General features: G+C 47.3%; 2 protein-coding genes across 2 annotated transcripts in view; both read left to right on the plus strand.

The window, feature by feature from the left end:
* Positions 1-16,223, plus strand: part of HNRNPC (heterogeneous nuclear ribonucleoprotein C) — a 50,170-nt gene that overhangs the window by 14,016 nt on the left and 19,931 nt on the right. The window lies entirely within an intron of this gene.
* LOC130490260 (G-protein coupled receptor 4-like) lies at positions 14,366-15,370 on the plus strand. Its single transcript, XM_056864086.1, has one exon. The coding sequence runs from the start codon at positions 14,366-14,368 to the stop codon at positions 15,368-15,370; it is 1,005 nt and encodes a 334-aa protein (XP_056720064.1).

Genomic DNA, 16,223 nt, shown 5'->3' on the forward strand with positions numbered 1-16,223 from the left:
TAGGATTTCATTGCTGTGGCTGCATTTCCATATCTGACCCCCACCAGTTCTCTAATCATATGTCCTTCAGAAGCAGAATTGGTTGGTGGTGAAAGTATTGTCTCAAGTCGCCTTCTGGCGATCTTGGAGGCTTTTCGAGGCAAGAAATTTAGAGAGTCTTTAGGCAGAGGCCGAACAAACACTTGTCAGGGATGCTCTAGGCCAGCAGTTCCCAAACATTTTGAGTAATGGAGCACTTTTCCAGAGAGAAATTCGTCACGGAGCACCTATATCCGAAACGGAATGACAGTAGTAGATAAATAGATAATTTATTTGTGGCACTTAGCCAGTCAAAACATGATAAAATGGAAAGCATGGACTAATAGATTCTTACAATCATAGAATTACAGTCCGAGTCTTAAAACAATTTTAAAACATTTAAAAAGGAATTACAGCTGGGACACATCTGTCAATTGCGCTGTTCTAAGGCGATGAATTTTCATTGCTGCTAAACAAAATTTCGCAAACTGAAGAGTGATTGAAGGATTTTCCCCTTGTAGGAGCATCTCAAACCTTTCACCTGCCCTGTCAGGTCTCAATCTCGATAAGAGGGGCTCAGTAAACTTCGAACGGGGTAATGTATAGAAATTGCAGTTCAGGAGGGCATGCTCAACAGTTTCTAAGTCCCCTGATTTGCAGGGGCAGAGTCTCTCTTCCCAGGGTGTCTTCTTATATTTCCCCTCAAGCAAAGCAGATGGTAAGGCTGCACATCTGGCCAGGGTAAAGGCCCTTCTATAATTGTTTATCTCTAAATAGTGGAGATAGGCTGCTGGTGCTAGGATGTATTTAGTTTGGAGGGGTGCAGTGAATAGAGGCGCCCTTGCTAGATCTGTTTGTCTCTCGATGTCTTTGATCCTTTGGGATACAATTAACTTAGCTTGTTCCCACCCTAACTGAAGTAAAGCTGGGGGTGTAAAACCCAAGTTGTGTAATTTGACACCTATGGCTGTCACCTATCTGGATCTAAAGGAGTCACATAGGATCAGTGGGAGAAGACCATTAGGGCTGAAGTTAATCTTCAGCCAGAGAGATCGAGGACAGGACAATCCTTGCCGCCACCTTCATCATGCCAGTTTCTAAACATATCAGAGCATTTGGAACATATCTTGACAATTGCAGGGCAGCTCTAAGGAACTTAGATTGCACACGTTCAATGAGAGTAAGACTAGAGGGTGAAGAGTCGAGTTGTGTTCCATATAGCATTTGTGCTAGGGTTTTTGCCTGATAAAGTTTGAGTGCTGCTGGAATGTAATGTGCCCCTTTGGTCCGGAGGAAATTGATTATCAAACGGGCTGACCTTTCCCCCAAATTGGCTACATGAGTATTATGGGCCAACTTGGATCCAGATGCCTGGATTGTCCTTCCGAGATATTTAGATGAATGACAGTAGTATTTTTCTTTCCAAACTCTTCACGGAACACTAGGAGATAGTTCGTGGTGCATCAAGTGCTCCACGGAGCACAGTTTGGGAACTGCTGCTCTAATCCATTCCTGCATTAAGCAGGGGGATTGGACTAGATGGCCTATATGGCCCCTTCCAACTCTATGATTCTACGTTTCTAAGTGGTTTGCCATTGCCTGGCTCTGTGTAGCAGCCCTGGACTTCCTTGGTGGTCTCCCATCCAAGGGCTAACCAGGGCTGACCCTGCTTAGCTTCTGAGATCTGATGAGATCAGGCTAGCCTGGGCCATCCAGGGCAGGGCAGGAATTGGCTCCTGCAGAATAAATTAATACAACATACACATGGGAGAGTGGGCATGTTCCTGGAGGACAGGGCTATCCATGGCTACAAGTCAAAATGGATACTAATCACGATGCTTATCTATCCTCTCCAGTATCAGAGGAGCATGCCTATTATATGAGGTGCTGTGGAACACGGGCAGGAGAATGCAGCTGCAGTCATCTTGTTTGTGGGCTTCCTAGAGGCACCTGGTTGGCCACTGTGTAAACAGACTCCTGGACTTGATGGGCCTGGGTCTGACCCAGCAGGGCTGTTCTTATGTCCTCTGTTCCATTTTAAGATGACACTTGCAGACAACGTGCCACAATACTGGAAGCTATCTCTGCAACCAGTTGCTGAGAGTGGAAACCGAAATGTGCACAGCCGTATTTTGCCCACACCACCCTTTGCTGACATAGATGGATGGCTGTCTTGGCCTCTTCCTCTGTCCTCCCTCACTCCCCCCACCCCGTGGCCTGGAGCTTTTGATCTTCCCACCCCCACAGGGCTGCAAGAGCAACCGCCTGGTTTTTCTTCTCTGCTAATCTGCTGCCATCTGTCTGAACCGAGTCGTTTTAAGAGGCAGACCTCCTCCCACCCAAGCTCCTGTATCGGGGCTTCTTCACATGAACACATGCAGCTGTCTTCTACTGAATCAGACCCCTGGCCCATCAAAGTCAGTATTGTCTACTCAGACTGGCAGCGGCTCTCCAGGGTCTCCTGGCAGAGATTTTTCACATCATCTTCTGCCTGGTCCTTTTAGCTGGAGATACCGTGGATTGAAGATGCTCTACCGCTGAGCCACGGCCCCATTCCATGGCTCTCCAGGGTCTCAGGCAGGGGTCTTTCACATCACCTACTTGCCTAATCCCTTTAACTGGAGATGCCTGGGATTGAACCTGGGACCTTCCACATACCAAGCAGATGCTCTACCGCTGAGCTACGGCCCTTCCCCAAAACGTAGGTTCCACCAACATTTGAACTCAGATCGCTGGATTCAGAGTGCTAACCATTACACCATGGAACCATGTTCCTCTCAACACATCCTTCTCCTTTTTCCTTATTTCCTTTTGGCTCCCGTGCTAAGGTCGCCAATCTTTGGGCGGCACCTGGAGAGCTCCTGGAATGACAAGTGATCTTCAGATGACAGAGTTCAGTTTTCCTGGAGGACGTGGGCAGCTTCGGAAGGTAGACTCTGTGGCATTATACCCCCACTGAGGTTCCTCCCTGCCCCAGCCCTGCCCCTAGGGTTGCCAACCTCCAGGTAGTAGTTGGAGATCTCCTGCTATTACAACTAATCTCCAGCCGATAGAGATCAGTTCACCTGGAGAAAATGGCCGCTTTGGCAACTGGACTGTATGGCATTGAAGTCCCTCCCCTCCCCAAACCCCGTCCTCCTAAAGCTCCGCCCCAAAAACCTCCTGCAGGTGGCAAAGAGGGAGCTGGCAACCCTACAATCATCTGATCCAAAAATCTCCAGGTATTTCTCAAGTAGGGTTGCCAACCTCCAGGTAGTGAGATTTAAAGCAAAAAACCCCAAAAACTCGTGCTCAAGTAGGAAGTTTAAATAACGAAAGCAAGCACTGATGGCACACAACTTATATAATGATACAAATTCAATCCCATAAGATATGTAACAATGTACAGAGATATCCCGAAGGTCTGTCAGATATTAACAGAGTTACAAAGTAGCGCCGTTTGGCGAAGTGGCTCCAATAACAAGAAAGGCAAGCTTCAAGGTAAGTGGAAAATCTGGACGGGATTTCCGTGGCGCGAAACACCAGACTGTGTGTCAATGCAACAATGAAACTTTGTTCATCAGTAAGCTGCAGTTGTAAAACAATTTACTTCATCCCAAGATGGGAGACCGGTAAGACCCATTTCGCCGTGGCTTTGTCCATCGGGGAAGTTTAGAAATGGCGAGAGATGACTGTCTATCTCAAACGCTGAAGAGCATGTAGCTTACAGATCGGAGGGTTTTCCACTTACCTTGAAGCTTGCCTTTCTTGTTATTGGAGCTACTTTATAACTCTGTTAATATCTAAAAGCCATCAGTGCTTGCTTGCTTTATTTAAACCTTCAGGTAGTAGCTGGAGATCTCCTGCTATTACAACTGATCTCCTGCCGATAGAGATTAGTTCACTTGGAGAAAATGGCCGTTTTGGCAATGGGACTCTATGGCATTAAAGCCCCTCCCCTCCCCAAACCCTCCCCTTCTCAGGCTCCATCCCCAAATCTCCAGGTATTTCCCAACCCGGAGCTGGCAATCCTATCTCCAGTCGATAGAGATCAGTTCACCTGGAGAAAACAACTGTGTTGGCCATTGGACTCTATGGCATTGATGTTCCCTCTCCAAACCCCACCCTCCTCAGGCTCTGACCCCAAAACCTCCAGGTAATTCCCAACCCAGAGTTCGCAACCCCAGTAACACTACAGAAAGCCAAGTCACAAGCTAACCGAAAAAACATTTGCATTGCCCATAATTGAGCCTTGTACATCAAAATAATATTTGCATTGTTCCCAGGCTATCTGCAAAAACTAGATACGAAGGGACTGAGGACAGTTTTCAAAGCGTTCAGTGTTGGCAATGGAAACAACGGTAGAGACTTGGAAATCCTTGATCTTGATTCTGCCCAGGATGGCTGATTTCCAGGGTTGCTGCGAGGAGATAAAATGGAGCAGGCGGGAAGAAGAAGAGGAAGAAGAAGAGGAGGAGGAGTTGGTTTTTCTCTGCCCCTTAAGGAAGACCCAAACCAGCTCCCTGGAAGAAGGGTGGATTAAAATGAGAGAGAAAGCTGAAAACTGCATTCAGATCTTCTTGGTGAAAGTCTTTTATGGGATATCTCCCCACCCCAAATATTTGCTATAATTTTTGTTTCCCTTTACCAAAGAGAGGCTTTTGTTCATTGGCGCTTGTGCGTATGCAGACCAAATACAGAATTAGAATCAGAAGGGTTCCATCTAAGGTTGCCAGCTCTGGGTTGGGAAATACCTGGAGATTTATGGGGCGGAGCCTGAGGAGGGCGGGGTTTGGGGAGGGGAGGGACTTCAATGCCATAGAGTCCAATGGCCAAAGCAGCCATTTTCTCCAGGGGAACTGATCTCTCTCAGCTGGAGACCAGTTGTAAAAGCAGGAGATCTCCAGCTAGTACCTGGAGGTTGGCAACCCTAGTTCCACCCCAGGACAGAACCCTCTCCAGCACTGGCTGTACTTGCAGTTTGTTGACGTAGTTCGGAGAGCCCCAGTCAAGATACAACCAAGTTATTTGCCCCGTATCACGGCCTCAGCCTGGAAACAGAAAAGTTATTTCATAGCAGGCCTGCGCAAGGTGCAAGCCGCCAAGCAGAAGGCAGCCCGTCTGCACAAACCACCAGACAACGTTGCCGTCAGCCTTTATCTTGCAAAAGCAGAGGTGTTGTGGCAGGCCGCAGGGCAGAGCAGATAAGCTGCACCGAAATGTCTGGGGTGCAAACTCTGCAGGCAGGGTTTAAAGCAGGGGTGTAGGACTCGTTTGTTATGAGGGCCGGATATGAAATAAAGGTCACTTGGTCGGGCTGGGCTACATGTACCATAAAATCTAATGCCAGGCACCGGAGATACAAACTTTATAGATAGAGTTGCCGACCTCCAGGTACTAGCTGGCGATCTCCTGCTATTACAACTGATCTCCAGCCGACAGAGATCAGTTCCCCTGGAAAAAAGGCCACTTTGGCAATTGGACTCTATGACATTGAAGGTAGGGTTGCCAGGTCCCTCTTTGCCAGCGGCGGGAGGTTTTGGGGCAGAGCCTGAGAAGGGTGGGGTTTGGGGAGGGGGTGGACTTCAATGCCATAGAGTCCAATTGCCAAAGCATCTATTTTATCCAGGTGAAGTGATCTCTATCCGCTGGAGACCAGTTGTAATAGCAGGAGATCGCCAGCTAGTACCTGGAGGTTGGATACCCTAATTGATGTCCCTCCCCTCCCCAAACCTTGCCCTCCTCAGGCTCCACCCCAAAAACCTGCCACTTGTGGGAAAGAAGGACCTGGAAACCCTATTTATAGAAGACGCAGGCAAAGCCAATTAACGATATTATTTTTTTACTTAAATTAAAAACATGCTTAACACGATAACTCTTTCGGTATTTTCTTTTTATTTAACAGTCTCTGATCATTGACATATGGGGTGGGGGTGGCTGCCTCAGTTGGCTCGTGGCCCAGATAACAGCTCTCAAAGGGCCGGATCTGGCCCCCGGGCCGTATGTTTGACACCCCTGGTTCAAAGCCTGCCAAAGAGCCACATTTCAAAAATGCACTTCTAAAAGTGTATTTTAAAGCATCTGAACTTCCAAAAATAAAGCAGGATTTCCTCCTCTATCATACGGTCCCCTCCCGCCCCTTTGCAATGCTACAATCTTGTCCACTCACTCAGTGATTTATAACGAATGGAGTCTGGATCACTCTGCTCTAGGCTACGGTGGGGAAGAAGACGATTTGTTCTCTGTCCAGCCTTTCCAGCCTACCACTCCGCTTCTGCGTTCTTCTTTCCGTTTGACATCACTCTCAAACCCACCTTGCCGGTTCTGCCGTGGTGAGTCATGTTAGATCCTGCCTGGAAAGGAAGCTGAAATCCTTTTATAATCCCGGACCGTATAAGCTCATTAGAACGTTGAGAAGAAGGGCTGCCTTGAATAGAAGGATAGTAATTAGTTCCTGGTTTTGACCATAGGGAAGGCATACAGTATGTGTCAAGGGGCAATAAAAAGTGCTGTGAAACAAAAGGCCGTCAGAGCGAAATGCCCTCCAAATGGAATTCCCGAAGTGCTTGCAGATATGGCCATGTTTGCACCGGCCGAAAACCTGGACTGGCTTCTATCATAGAATTATAGAGTTGGAAGGGATCACCAGGGTCATCTAGTCCAACCCCCTGCACAATGCAGGAAACTCCAAACCACCTCCCCCCCACACCGCCATACTTCATGCCCAAAAGATGGCCAAGGTGCCCTCCCTCTCATGATCTGCCTAAGGTCACAGAATCAGCATTGCTGACAGATGGCCATCTAGCCTCTTCTTAAAAACCTCCAGGGAAGGAGAGCTCACCACCTCCCGTGGAAGCCTGTTCCCCTAAGGAACCGCTCTCACTGTTAGAAAATTCTTCCTAATGTCTAGACAGAAACTCTTCTGGTTTAATTTCAACCCGTTGGTTCTGGTCCGACCTTCTGGGGCAACAGAAAACAATTCGGCACCCTCCTCTATATGACAGCCCTTCAAGTACTTGAAGATGATTATCATATTCCCTCTCAGTCTTCTCCTCTTCAGGCTCTTCTAGGGCAGTACCAAAGGGTGCTGGCCCTTTGACATGGCCCTTCTGTGAGGGAGCCTGTTTATTTGTTCTTAGGTGGAAGATGTACATCTGGAAGCCTGTACTCACTGAGATTAGAACAAAGTTTGTTCTGATATATATGCAATCTGACTTGAAGACCTAAATGGTGGGGAGGTGGGTATAAAGAACAGAAAGCAATCCTTCGTTCAGTCAAACCAGATAACGACAAATGTGTATTGAAAAGTGAAGTCCGATCTGTCCTGGCAATGGGTGCAATTGTTAAGGTGTTTTCTTAGCTCTTCCCAGTGCTCTCTGAAGTCTTGTGGCTCTATCAGCACAGTTCCTGAAGCTGACCTCCTTATTGCCAAGCCCGAGGCAACCTGAGACACCCAACCTCTTCATTCTTAGGTCATTCGTGCAAGGCCGTTTCCTCGCAGTCACCCCACTAACTACTTCGGGGCTTTGCTTTGCTTATGCTTGCATTTTCTGACCATCACTTTCGCCTCCCTCTCCCCTTGCATTTCTGCACATTTCCCCCGCATTTTCTGGATACTGGCTAAAGACAAATCCAGAAAACGTGGGCAAATCCAGAAGACAAATCCAGAAAACGCAGGCACCCTCATGGGGTGACCATGAGGAAACAGCCATACATGAATGCCATTAATGTTATATTTAGTGATTTACTTCATTTATACCCCACCTTTCTCCCTACGGGGACCTCAGGCGGCTTACATCAGTCTCCCCTTCTTCATTTTCTCATGACAACAACCCTGTGAGGTAAGTTAGGCTCATACTATGTGACTGGCCCAAGGTCACCCAGCGATCTCCCATTGCAGAGCGGGGATTAGAACCGGGGTCTCCCAGATCTTAGTACGACGCTCTAGCCACTGCACCACATTGGCTTTTTATATAACCTTATATAAACTCACACGAACACGTGAAGCTGCCTTCTACTGAATCAGACCCTTGGTCCATCAAAGTCAGTATTGTCTACTCAGACTGGCAGCGGCTCTCCAGGGTCTCAGGCAGGGGTCTTTCACATCACCTACCTGCCTAGTCCCTTTCACAGGAGATGTCGGGGATTGAACCTGGGCCCTTCTGCATGCCAAGCAGAGGCTCCACCACTGAGCCACAGCCCCTCCCCAACTCTATTTATTCTATCCACGTTTTTAGCTTCTCCCACGTCTATTTATTCTACTCTATTCTATCCACGTTTTTAGCTTGTCCCACGTCCAAAACTGAAGTGAAAATTAATTTCAGAACAAATGCAAAAATCCCTCTGCAAATGTGAAGTTGAGCTCAGTTGACAGATGGAGGTATTAACTCTCTCCTGGTTTAAGTAGGGCCGCCGAAACACCGGCACGGACAGACATCATCTTGCGACGCTTTCGAAAAAGATGCTCGAGAGGAAACGTGGGCTGCAATAGCCATTTCCGCGAGGGTACGGAGAAGATGGGACCCCTAACCACATGCAAGACCCAGTCAGTTCTCGAGGCTTTAGCTCTGCTTTCTCCCACTCACGTCGGACTTGGTGGTTGGTTACGTCTCATCCGAGGCTAGAGCTGTTTGCACGCAGCTGCACTCCGTGGGTCATAAAACCCCAACTGAAGAGGGAACACAGAAAGGAGATACATCAGAAGGAAGCATGCCGGTAGAAAAATGATTTCTTGGGACTGTGATGCGGTGAGTTCATTTATTATTATTATTACTTAAAAAAAAATCAGATTAGTTACCTGTATCAAGCTGCCTTATACTGAGGCTGATCACTGGTCTAATCAAGGTGTGTTCTGACCGGCACTAACTCTCCAGGCTTTTGTATCACCTGCCACCTGTTCCTTTCAAACGGGAGATTGTAGTAACCGAACTTGGGACCTTCCTGTGTGCAAAGCAGAAGCTATACCACTGAGCCATAATTCCTGATCACAAATATGTTTTTTTCCCCTCTCTTCTTGGCTTGTGGAAAAAAGTACAATCAGTACTTTATCTACATGCATTAATTTTTTTCCTGCTGCAGCCTATGACTGATGTCATTGCTAAGGACACTTTGGGTCCATTCCTAAACCCACGTATGCCTGACGAGTGAAAATTCTCTGCTTGAGACGAAAAATAATCTGATAGAATATGACCTGCATATTTGATTATTTATTTATTAAAACATCTATGTGCTGCCTTTCTTCGTAGTTCAAGGCGGCTTATAATAAGAGCTAAATCATTCCCCAGTTAAAACCAAAATAGAATAGCAAACCCCAAATGTCTTCCCCTTCCAGCCAGTGTGGTGTAGTGGTTAAGAGTGGTGGACTCTAAACTGGAGAACCAGGTTTGATTCCCCATTCCTCTGCATGAGCGGCGGACTCTAATCTGGTGAACCGGGTTGGTTTCCCTATTCCTCCACATGAAGCCAGCTGGGTTACCTTGGGCCAGTCACAGTTCTCTCCAAACTCTCTCAGCCCCACCTACCTCACAAGGTGTCTGTTGTGGGGAAGGGAAGGCAATTGTAAACCACTTTGAGACTCCTTAAAAGGTAGAGAAAAGTGGGGTATAAAAACCAACTCTTCTTCTCCCCCCCCCCCCCATGCACCCATCAGATCTAAAAAGCTTGTAACCTCCGTGGGGTTTCTGTATTATTGGTCACTTCAGCAAGGAGATAATGCTTTTCCTTTTGGCTTTGGCTCTCATCTAAGGAACAAGAATGTAGCTGTTGAATTAGTCGGGTCTCCTGGGTCTCCATTCTGCTAATGGTGCACAAATTTTCTCTGGCAGAAGAAGCCTTTGTGTGGTAGAAGAGGGCTGCCGCTGTTTCCACACAGCAAGCTGCCTTGCTTCTGAGGAAGCCTCCTTGTACTCCTTGTACTTGTTCATGGCACAGATTGTTAGGATCTATCCTTGCACTGAATCAAGGGCAAGATCCCCTCTTTGACAAGGAAAATGGCCTCCCTCTTCTTGTCCTAGGAGGGCAGAAGCAGTTAATGCCGGTACTCCAGAAACATCTACACCACCTCTTTCTAACACCCAGGGTGGTAGGATAGAAGAAGAAGAGTTTCCTCTACTACTTAATCCAGAATCAAATCTGCTTACAATCGCCTTCCCTTCCTCTCCCCACAACAGACACCTTGTGAGGTAGGTGAGGCTGAGAGAGTTCGAATAGAGCTGTGACTAGCCCAAGGTCACCCACCGCTCTTAACCACTACACCACGCTGGCTCTCATAGGAAGGGAGCAGTGATCCTGTGCTACATAGCAGTGGACATTGCCGTGAAGGAGCAGCCTGTATGGCCACCCTGTAGGGTTTCCCAGGCTGGAGATGAACAGAGGTGGTTTGCCATTGCCTGCCTCTGCGTTGCAACCCTGGACTTCCTTGGTGGTCTCCCATTCAAGCACTAACCAGGGCTGACCCTGCTTAGCTTCACTGATCTCACAAGTCAGGGCTAGCCTGGGCCATCGAGATAGGGTCAGTGGTACCTATCTCTGTAATAACTGAATACCAACCTGCCCTTACTCAAGTGCATACCTCACTATGGTATGGGACCTAAGCAGCAAGCCAGTAAACAACCACTGTAAATACCGCCATTTATTCTCTTAAGGGCAGGAGTTACTTCTGATATCTTTGCAAATCTTTATGGCTTCTCCATGGAGTGTCTAGAATATCTTGAAGGAGCTTCTAGTAATTTCCCAATGGTCGAATGCAAACTCTAAAAGAAATGCAGGGAAGGGAGAAACGGTTTAACACTTCAACCTCCCATTGATTTCACTGTTTGAAATTGTGCACCCTACTGTTTAATTAGTATTTTATAGAGAAAAAAGGGTCCTTAAAAAACAACAACACCCTTTTGCCTTTGACGTGCTAATAACAGAGAGACCAATTTTGAACAGCGAAGCTGAGCAGAGCTTGAACGGTTAAATTCCCTGTACTTTCCGTACACAGCCCCGAGGCAAACTGAGGCTGCACAAGCTTGACATTTGTATTTTATGAACTAAACAAGATGTGTGGGCTTCATCTCATCTGCTTGAGCCCTGTGTCTCACTGAAGTCAACCTGTGTCTGGACTTGAATCGATTCAGATTGCAGGTAGGGGTTTATACGATGGAATATTCCCTCCTGAAAGATCCCTGTGCATAGAAAACAAAGATGTCAAGGAGCAGATTAAGCTAGAACTCTTCTCCCTTCTACATTCAGGGGACTGTTTTGTACGGGAGAATTCATACCTGTGACCCACTCACCGGCAGTCAGCGTGGCGTAGTGGTTAAGAGCGGTGGACTCTAATCTGGAGAACCGGGGTTGATTCTCCATTCCTCTACATGAGAGGCAGACTCTAATCTGGCGAAGTGAGTTTGTTTCCCCACTCCTACACATGAAGCCTGCTGTGTGACCTTGGGCTAGTCACAGTTCTCTTTGAACTCTCTCAGCCCCATCTACCTCACAAGGTGTCTGTTGTGGGGAGAGGAAGGCAATCGTAAACTGGTTTGAGTCTCCTTAAAGGTAGAGAAAATCGGGGTATAAAAACCAACTCTTCTTCTCTTCTAAAGGGGACCAGCCTGGACAAAGATTTACCTTCTTAGTGAGTACTGGGCCTTTGTTTCTGAAAGTAGCCTTAGTAGTAAATTTTGATCGTGTCAGTTCTTCTTAGTACAAGCATCATAGCAGTTGCTTGTTAGGAACTAGCTTCATGGCTCTATTTGAACAGCAATCTGGAGCCCCAAAATAAGAATCTGCCTCATAAATGGGTTCTTCTGGATTCAGAGAGCAGGGCAACTCTGAGCATGTGTAAAGTGTCTTTCCCTTGATTAATCTGAAGTCCGTGCTTTTTCACCTTGGATGAGGTCCAAGCCTCGATGTACACGCAAAGTACTATCATTACATGCAAATTCCAACCACAGTGAAATTTCATGCACAGGGATCTTTTGTTCTCCTGCATGGGCTGACCTTCACGGGGGCAATATAATGCTGTGAAAATGTCAGAGATCTTTCAGACATCTTCAGAGCAGAGTTTACGTGGATTCCTAAATTCTTTAGGCATACATGTGGACGTGATTATTTCAGTACTACAGTTTTACCACATCCTTCCTCCAAGGAGTTCAGAGCAGTGGGTGAAAAATTTCCAACTAATTTAACCACAAAGGTGGGCTTAATTCGGGGTAAAATAGCATCCACGAAACGCGGGGAAAATGCGAGGGGGAGAGCCAGGCAACTTCTAAAGGTCAGAAAATACATGCACAATGAAAAGCTTCAAAGTAGTCAGTATGTGTGTTGGGTGGGGGAGAGACGGCGACGGAAACAACCCATGCTTAAAAAGCCTTAGTTTCATCTGTGCTTAGGGTTGCCAACCTCCAGGTATTAGCTGGAGATTGCCTGCTATTACAACTGATCTCCAGCCGACAGAGATCAGTCCACCTGGAGAAAAGGGCCGCTTTGGCAATTGGACTCTATGGCATTGAAGCCCCTCCCCTCCCCCAAACCCCGCCCTTTTCAGGCTCTGCCCCAAAAACCTTCTGCCGGTGGCAAAGAGGGACCTGGCAACCCTATCTGTGTTTATTTATTTTTTCTTTTGAAAATGTAGCCTCTAGGATTGCTTTAGCAAGGAGGAGAATAGCACGGGAGGAGGGGCAGAGGAAATAACCCTTTATCTGTGTAGGGTTGCCAGTTCCGGAAGTACCATTATTGCGCCAGGAGCACATGCGGGCAGGGGGGGAAATCACTCTTCCCTTCCTGCTTCCACCCACTGATCCATCAGCTGGTCAGCGGCTAGCCTGGTTGGTTGGCGGGCAATTGCCCGTCACAGCCGGGCAGTTGGGAACCCTAAACTAGAGTAGCCAGGGAAATCCCCGGAGATTTGGGGGCGAAACCTGTGGAGGGTGGAGTTTGGAGTCGGGAGGGATGGAGGGAGCTCAGCAGGGATATGGCGTCATGGAGTCCGACCCCGCAGAGCAGCCATTTTCTCTAGGGGGACTGATCTCTGTAGTCTGGAGGTCAGTTGTAATTCCGGGAGATCCCCAGGCCCCAACTGGAGGTTGGCAACCCTACTTGGAATGCCGCCGTGGTGAGAGGAAAGGATCCCGACTCCCCACCAAGCCAGTTTGGTGTGGTGGTTAAGAGCGGTGGACTCTGATTTGGAGACCTGGATTTGATTCCCCACTCCTCCACATGAAGCCAGTTGGGCGACCCTGGGCTAGTCACGGCTATCTTAGAGCTCTCTCAGCCCCACCTACCTCACAGGGTGTCTGTTGTGGGGAGGGGAAGGGGAGGGGAAGGGAAGGGAAAACCAACTCTTCTTCTTCTTCATATAGAAACAGTGCTGGGGGAATTATTTTCCCATTTTTGCATCTCCACATGCACAGAATACTCCATGTGAAATGGGGAAATAACTCCAGCTAATGCTGTTCGGTGTGGAAAACAGTTGGGGGTGGGAGGCAGGGGCCCTTCCCTTATAGTCATTCACCACAGTGAGTTTGAAAATGTTATAAAATGTTATAAAAAATACTGTTCGCACGTTCTTTGTATTTCCACCGATGTATTAAGAGTTTGAAAATGTTATAAAAAATACTGTTCGCACTTTGTTTGGCCCCTTTAGCTGTGAAGACGTCTTCCAACCATTTATAAGCCGTGGTATCCAAAAACCCTTTTAAAGCGATGTTTTTTTACAACATTTTCAAACTCTTAATACATTGCTGGGAATACAAAGTGCGGTAACCCCCTCTGTTGCCTGGAGATCAGTTGTAATAGCGGGAGATCTCCAGCCACCACCTGGAGGTTGGCAATCCTAAATTTGGTCCTGAGTGGAGATTTGAACCTGGGTCTGCCTAACCCAGGATGGCTCCTTTAACCATTCACCTCGCCCCCCCCCCTGCCCCTTTCGCACACATACAGAGGAAACCTCGGTAAAAGCCACACTGGAAATTTATTTCAAAACCATACTCCTTCCCTGTTTCAACCATCCGCATTCCTGGGCTGAATTTTGTACAGGTAGGAGGGAAATATATACGACATCACTCAAACTCTGGCACCTACTTGATCCATTCTGCGATTGTTTTCCCTTCAGGTCTAGACAAGCTTTCCTCCCCCCGCTTTTTTTTAAATGAAAAGCCGATTTGGATTAGAAACATTGAGCCATCTCTGCTAAACAAGGGAAGTGGAATCAAGGGATTTACTGTCTCCTCCTATTCCCCCAGTCTCCATCTGCAACAGACAGATACAACATTCAGCAATTCGGAATGACCTCTGTGCTCTTCGCAATGGCTACAAGATGTGGAAGGTGAAGAAGAAGGACAAGAGGGCGTCGTGGGAGAAATACTTCTAAGACCCAATCGTCGCCATGACTGGCAACCTCACTTCCTGCTCCATCGCTTACGCCACCACCAAATATTTTAAAATCCCGGTGTACTGCCTGGTGGTGGCCGGCGGGCTGCCCCTCAACTGCTTGGCCCTCTGGGCCTTAATATCCCAGATGAAGAGATCCGTCGTCCTCTCGGTCTACGTCCTGAACCTGATCTTGGCCAACCTCCTGCAGATCTCCACGCTTCCCTTCTGGATCTACTTCAGTAGCAACGATCACCTCTGGAAGCTGGGGGCGGAAGCATGCATGGTTGTCCGACTGGCCTTCCGCACCAACCTCTACGCCAAGAACAACTTCTTGTGCTTCATCGCCATGGAACGTTACTTTGGCCTCATCCATCCTCTCAGTTTCCATAGGCTGCAGACCATGCATGGTGCCATTGCCTTGAGTGTCACTACTTGGATTGTGGTGGCCGTTTTGTGTGTCATTGGCATCTGGCTGGAGACAGATGACTCAAAGAATTGGTACGAGAGCTGTCTGGATGGCACCCATGTGGTCAAAGGCTATGCACACTTCAAACTGGCGACCATGAGCCTCTCCTTGTTTCTACCTTGCCTTCTCATGGGCTTCTTCTACTTCAGGGTTCTGTTTGAGCTCAGAAAGGTGGAGTCTCTGGAGAAGCGAGCCAAAAAGCAAATCTATGGCTTCATCTCCCTCATCATCATCTCGTTCTTCCTCACCTGCATTCCTTACCAGGTGACATCCTATTACAAGTTCTTCTGGGAACTGCAGCTGAAGGACAGAGAGATATGCGCGTTTGAGAGCGACCTCTTCAATTACACAACCTCAACTTTGTGTCTGACCACCTTGGGCAACATCTCAGATCCCCTTCTTTACATCCTGCTCCTCAAAGACGTTCGAGAAGACCTCAGGGGTCTCCTCAGGTTCAAGGACCAGAAGGCAGGAATCTCATACTCATTAGAAGAACGGAATCTCCCTCCACGTAACGCCACTGAAGGGGTGCGTGACCACCTTGAGACATAATAAATGACCCACCGTCTCTGCATGTACATGACTAGTCTACAGAACTCAACTCTGATATCTGGGAAATGGAGGCCGCTGCTGGACGAGTTCTGACCATTGCTGCATCTATTATTTGGCCTCATTTGGGTCCCTAGGTGTAGCTCTGGTCACCATATTTCTAAATACATACATACATTTCTACATACATACATATATATACTACGCAGAGAATATTATTAAAAGTTAAACATTCAGAGTTATCTAGACTCTGACAAGCCAACTAGTTTGACTAACACTCTATAATAATCAGCAAAACCAAACAGAACTTGAAATTAAGATTTTGTGGTATCTGTGTGCTTTTCCAAAAAGGGATTTTAATTGTTGCTTTATAAAGTAATTAGAAATAACTGTTGGAGTTTGTTAATGGCTATGGAGGTTATTTTTCTGGGATGTTAACTCAAGGTTGGGAATTTCCTGGAGATTTATTGGAGGTAGAGCCTGAGGATGGTGGGGTTTGGAGAGGGGGGTCTTCAATGCCGTAGAGTCCACCTTCCAAAGCTGCCATTTTCTCCAGATGAACTCTGTCGCCTGGAGATCAGTTGTCATCCCAGGAGATCTCCAGCCACCACCTGGAGGTTGGCAACCCTAGGTGTTTTATTGCCCAAAAGAGCTGGCTTAACTTGAATCCAGCATCGTTTGAAGCAGGTGGCCAGAACTGACCGTCACCCTGGCAAGAGTTTTCCCTTGTTATTTTTTAAAAATAATATCCAGTCTGATGAAGTCTTCTCGTTAGGGTTGGGAAATACCAGAAGATTTTAAAAAAGGGAGACAAATTGAGAGGGAAAATTAAATGAAGAAAGGTTGTCATTTTCAA

Source organism: Euleptes europaea, chromosome 18, assembly GCF_029931775.1.
Source record: "Euleptes europaea isolate rEulEur1 chromosome 18, rEulEur1.hap1, whole genome shotgun sequence".
Classification (NCBI taxonomy): domain Eukaryota; kingdom Metazoa; phylum Chordata; class Lepidosauria; order Squamata; family Sphaerodactylidae; genus Euleptes; species Euleptes europaea.

Coding starts and splice junctions, on each gene's coding strand:
- LOC130490260 (XM_056864086.1), top strand. CDS start 14,366: ATGACTGGCAACCTCACTTCCTGCTCCATCGCTTACGCCACCACCAAA.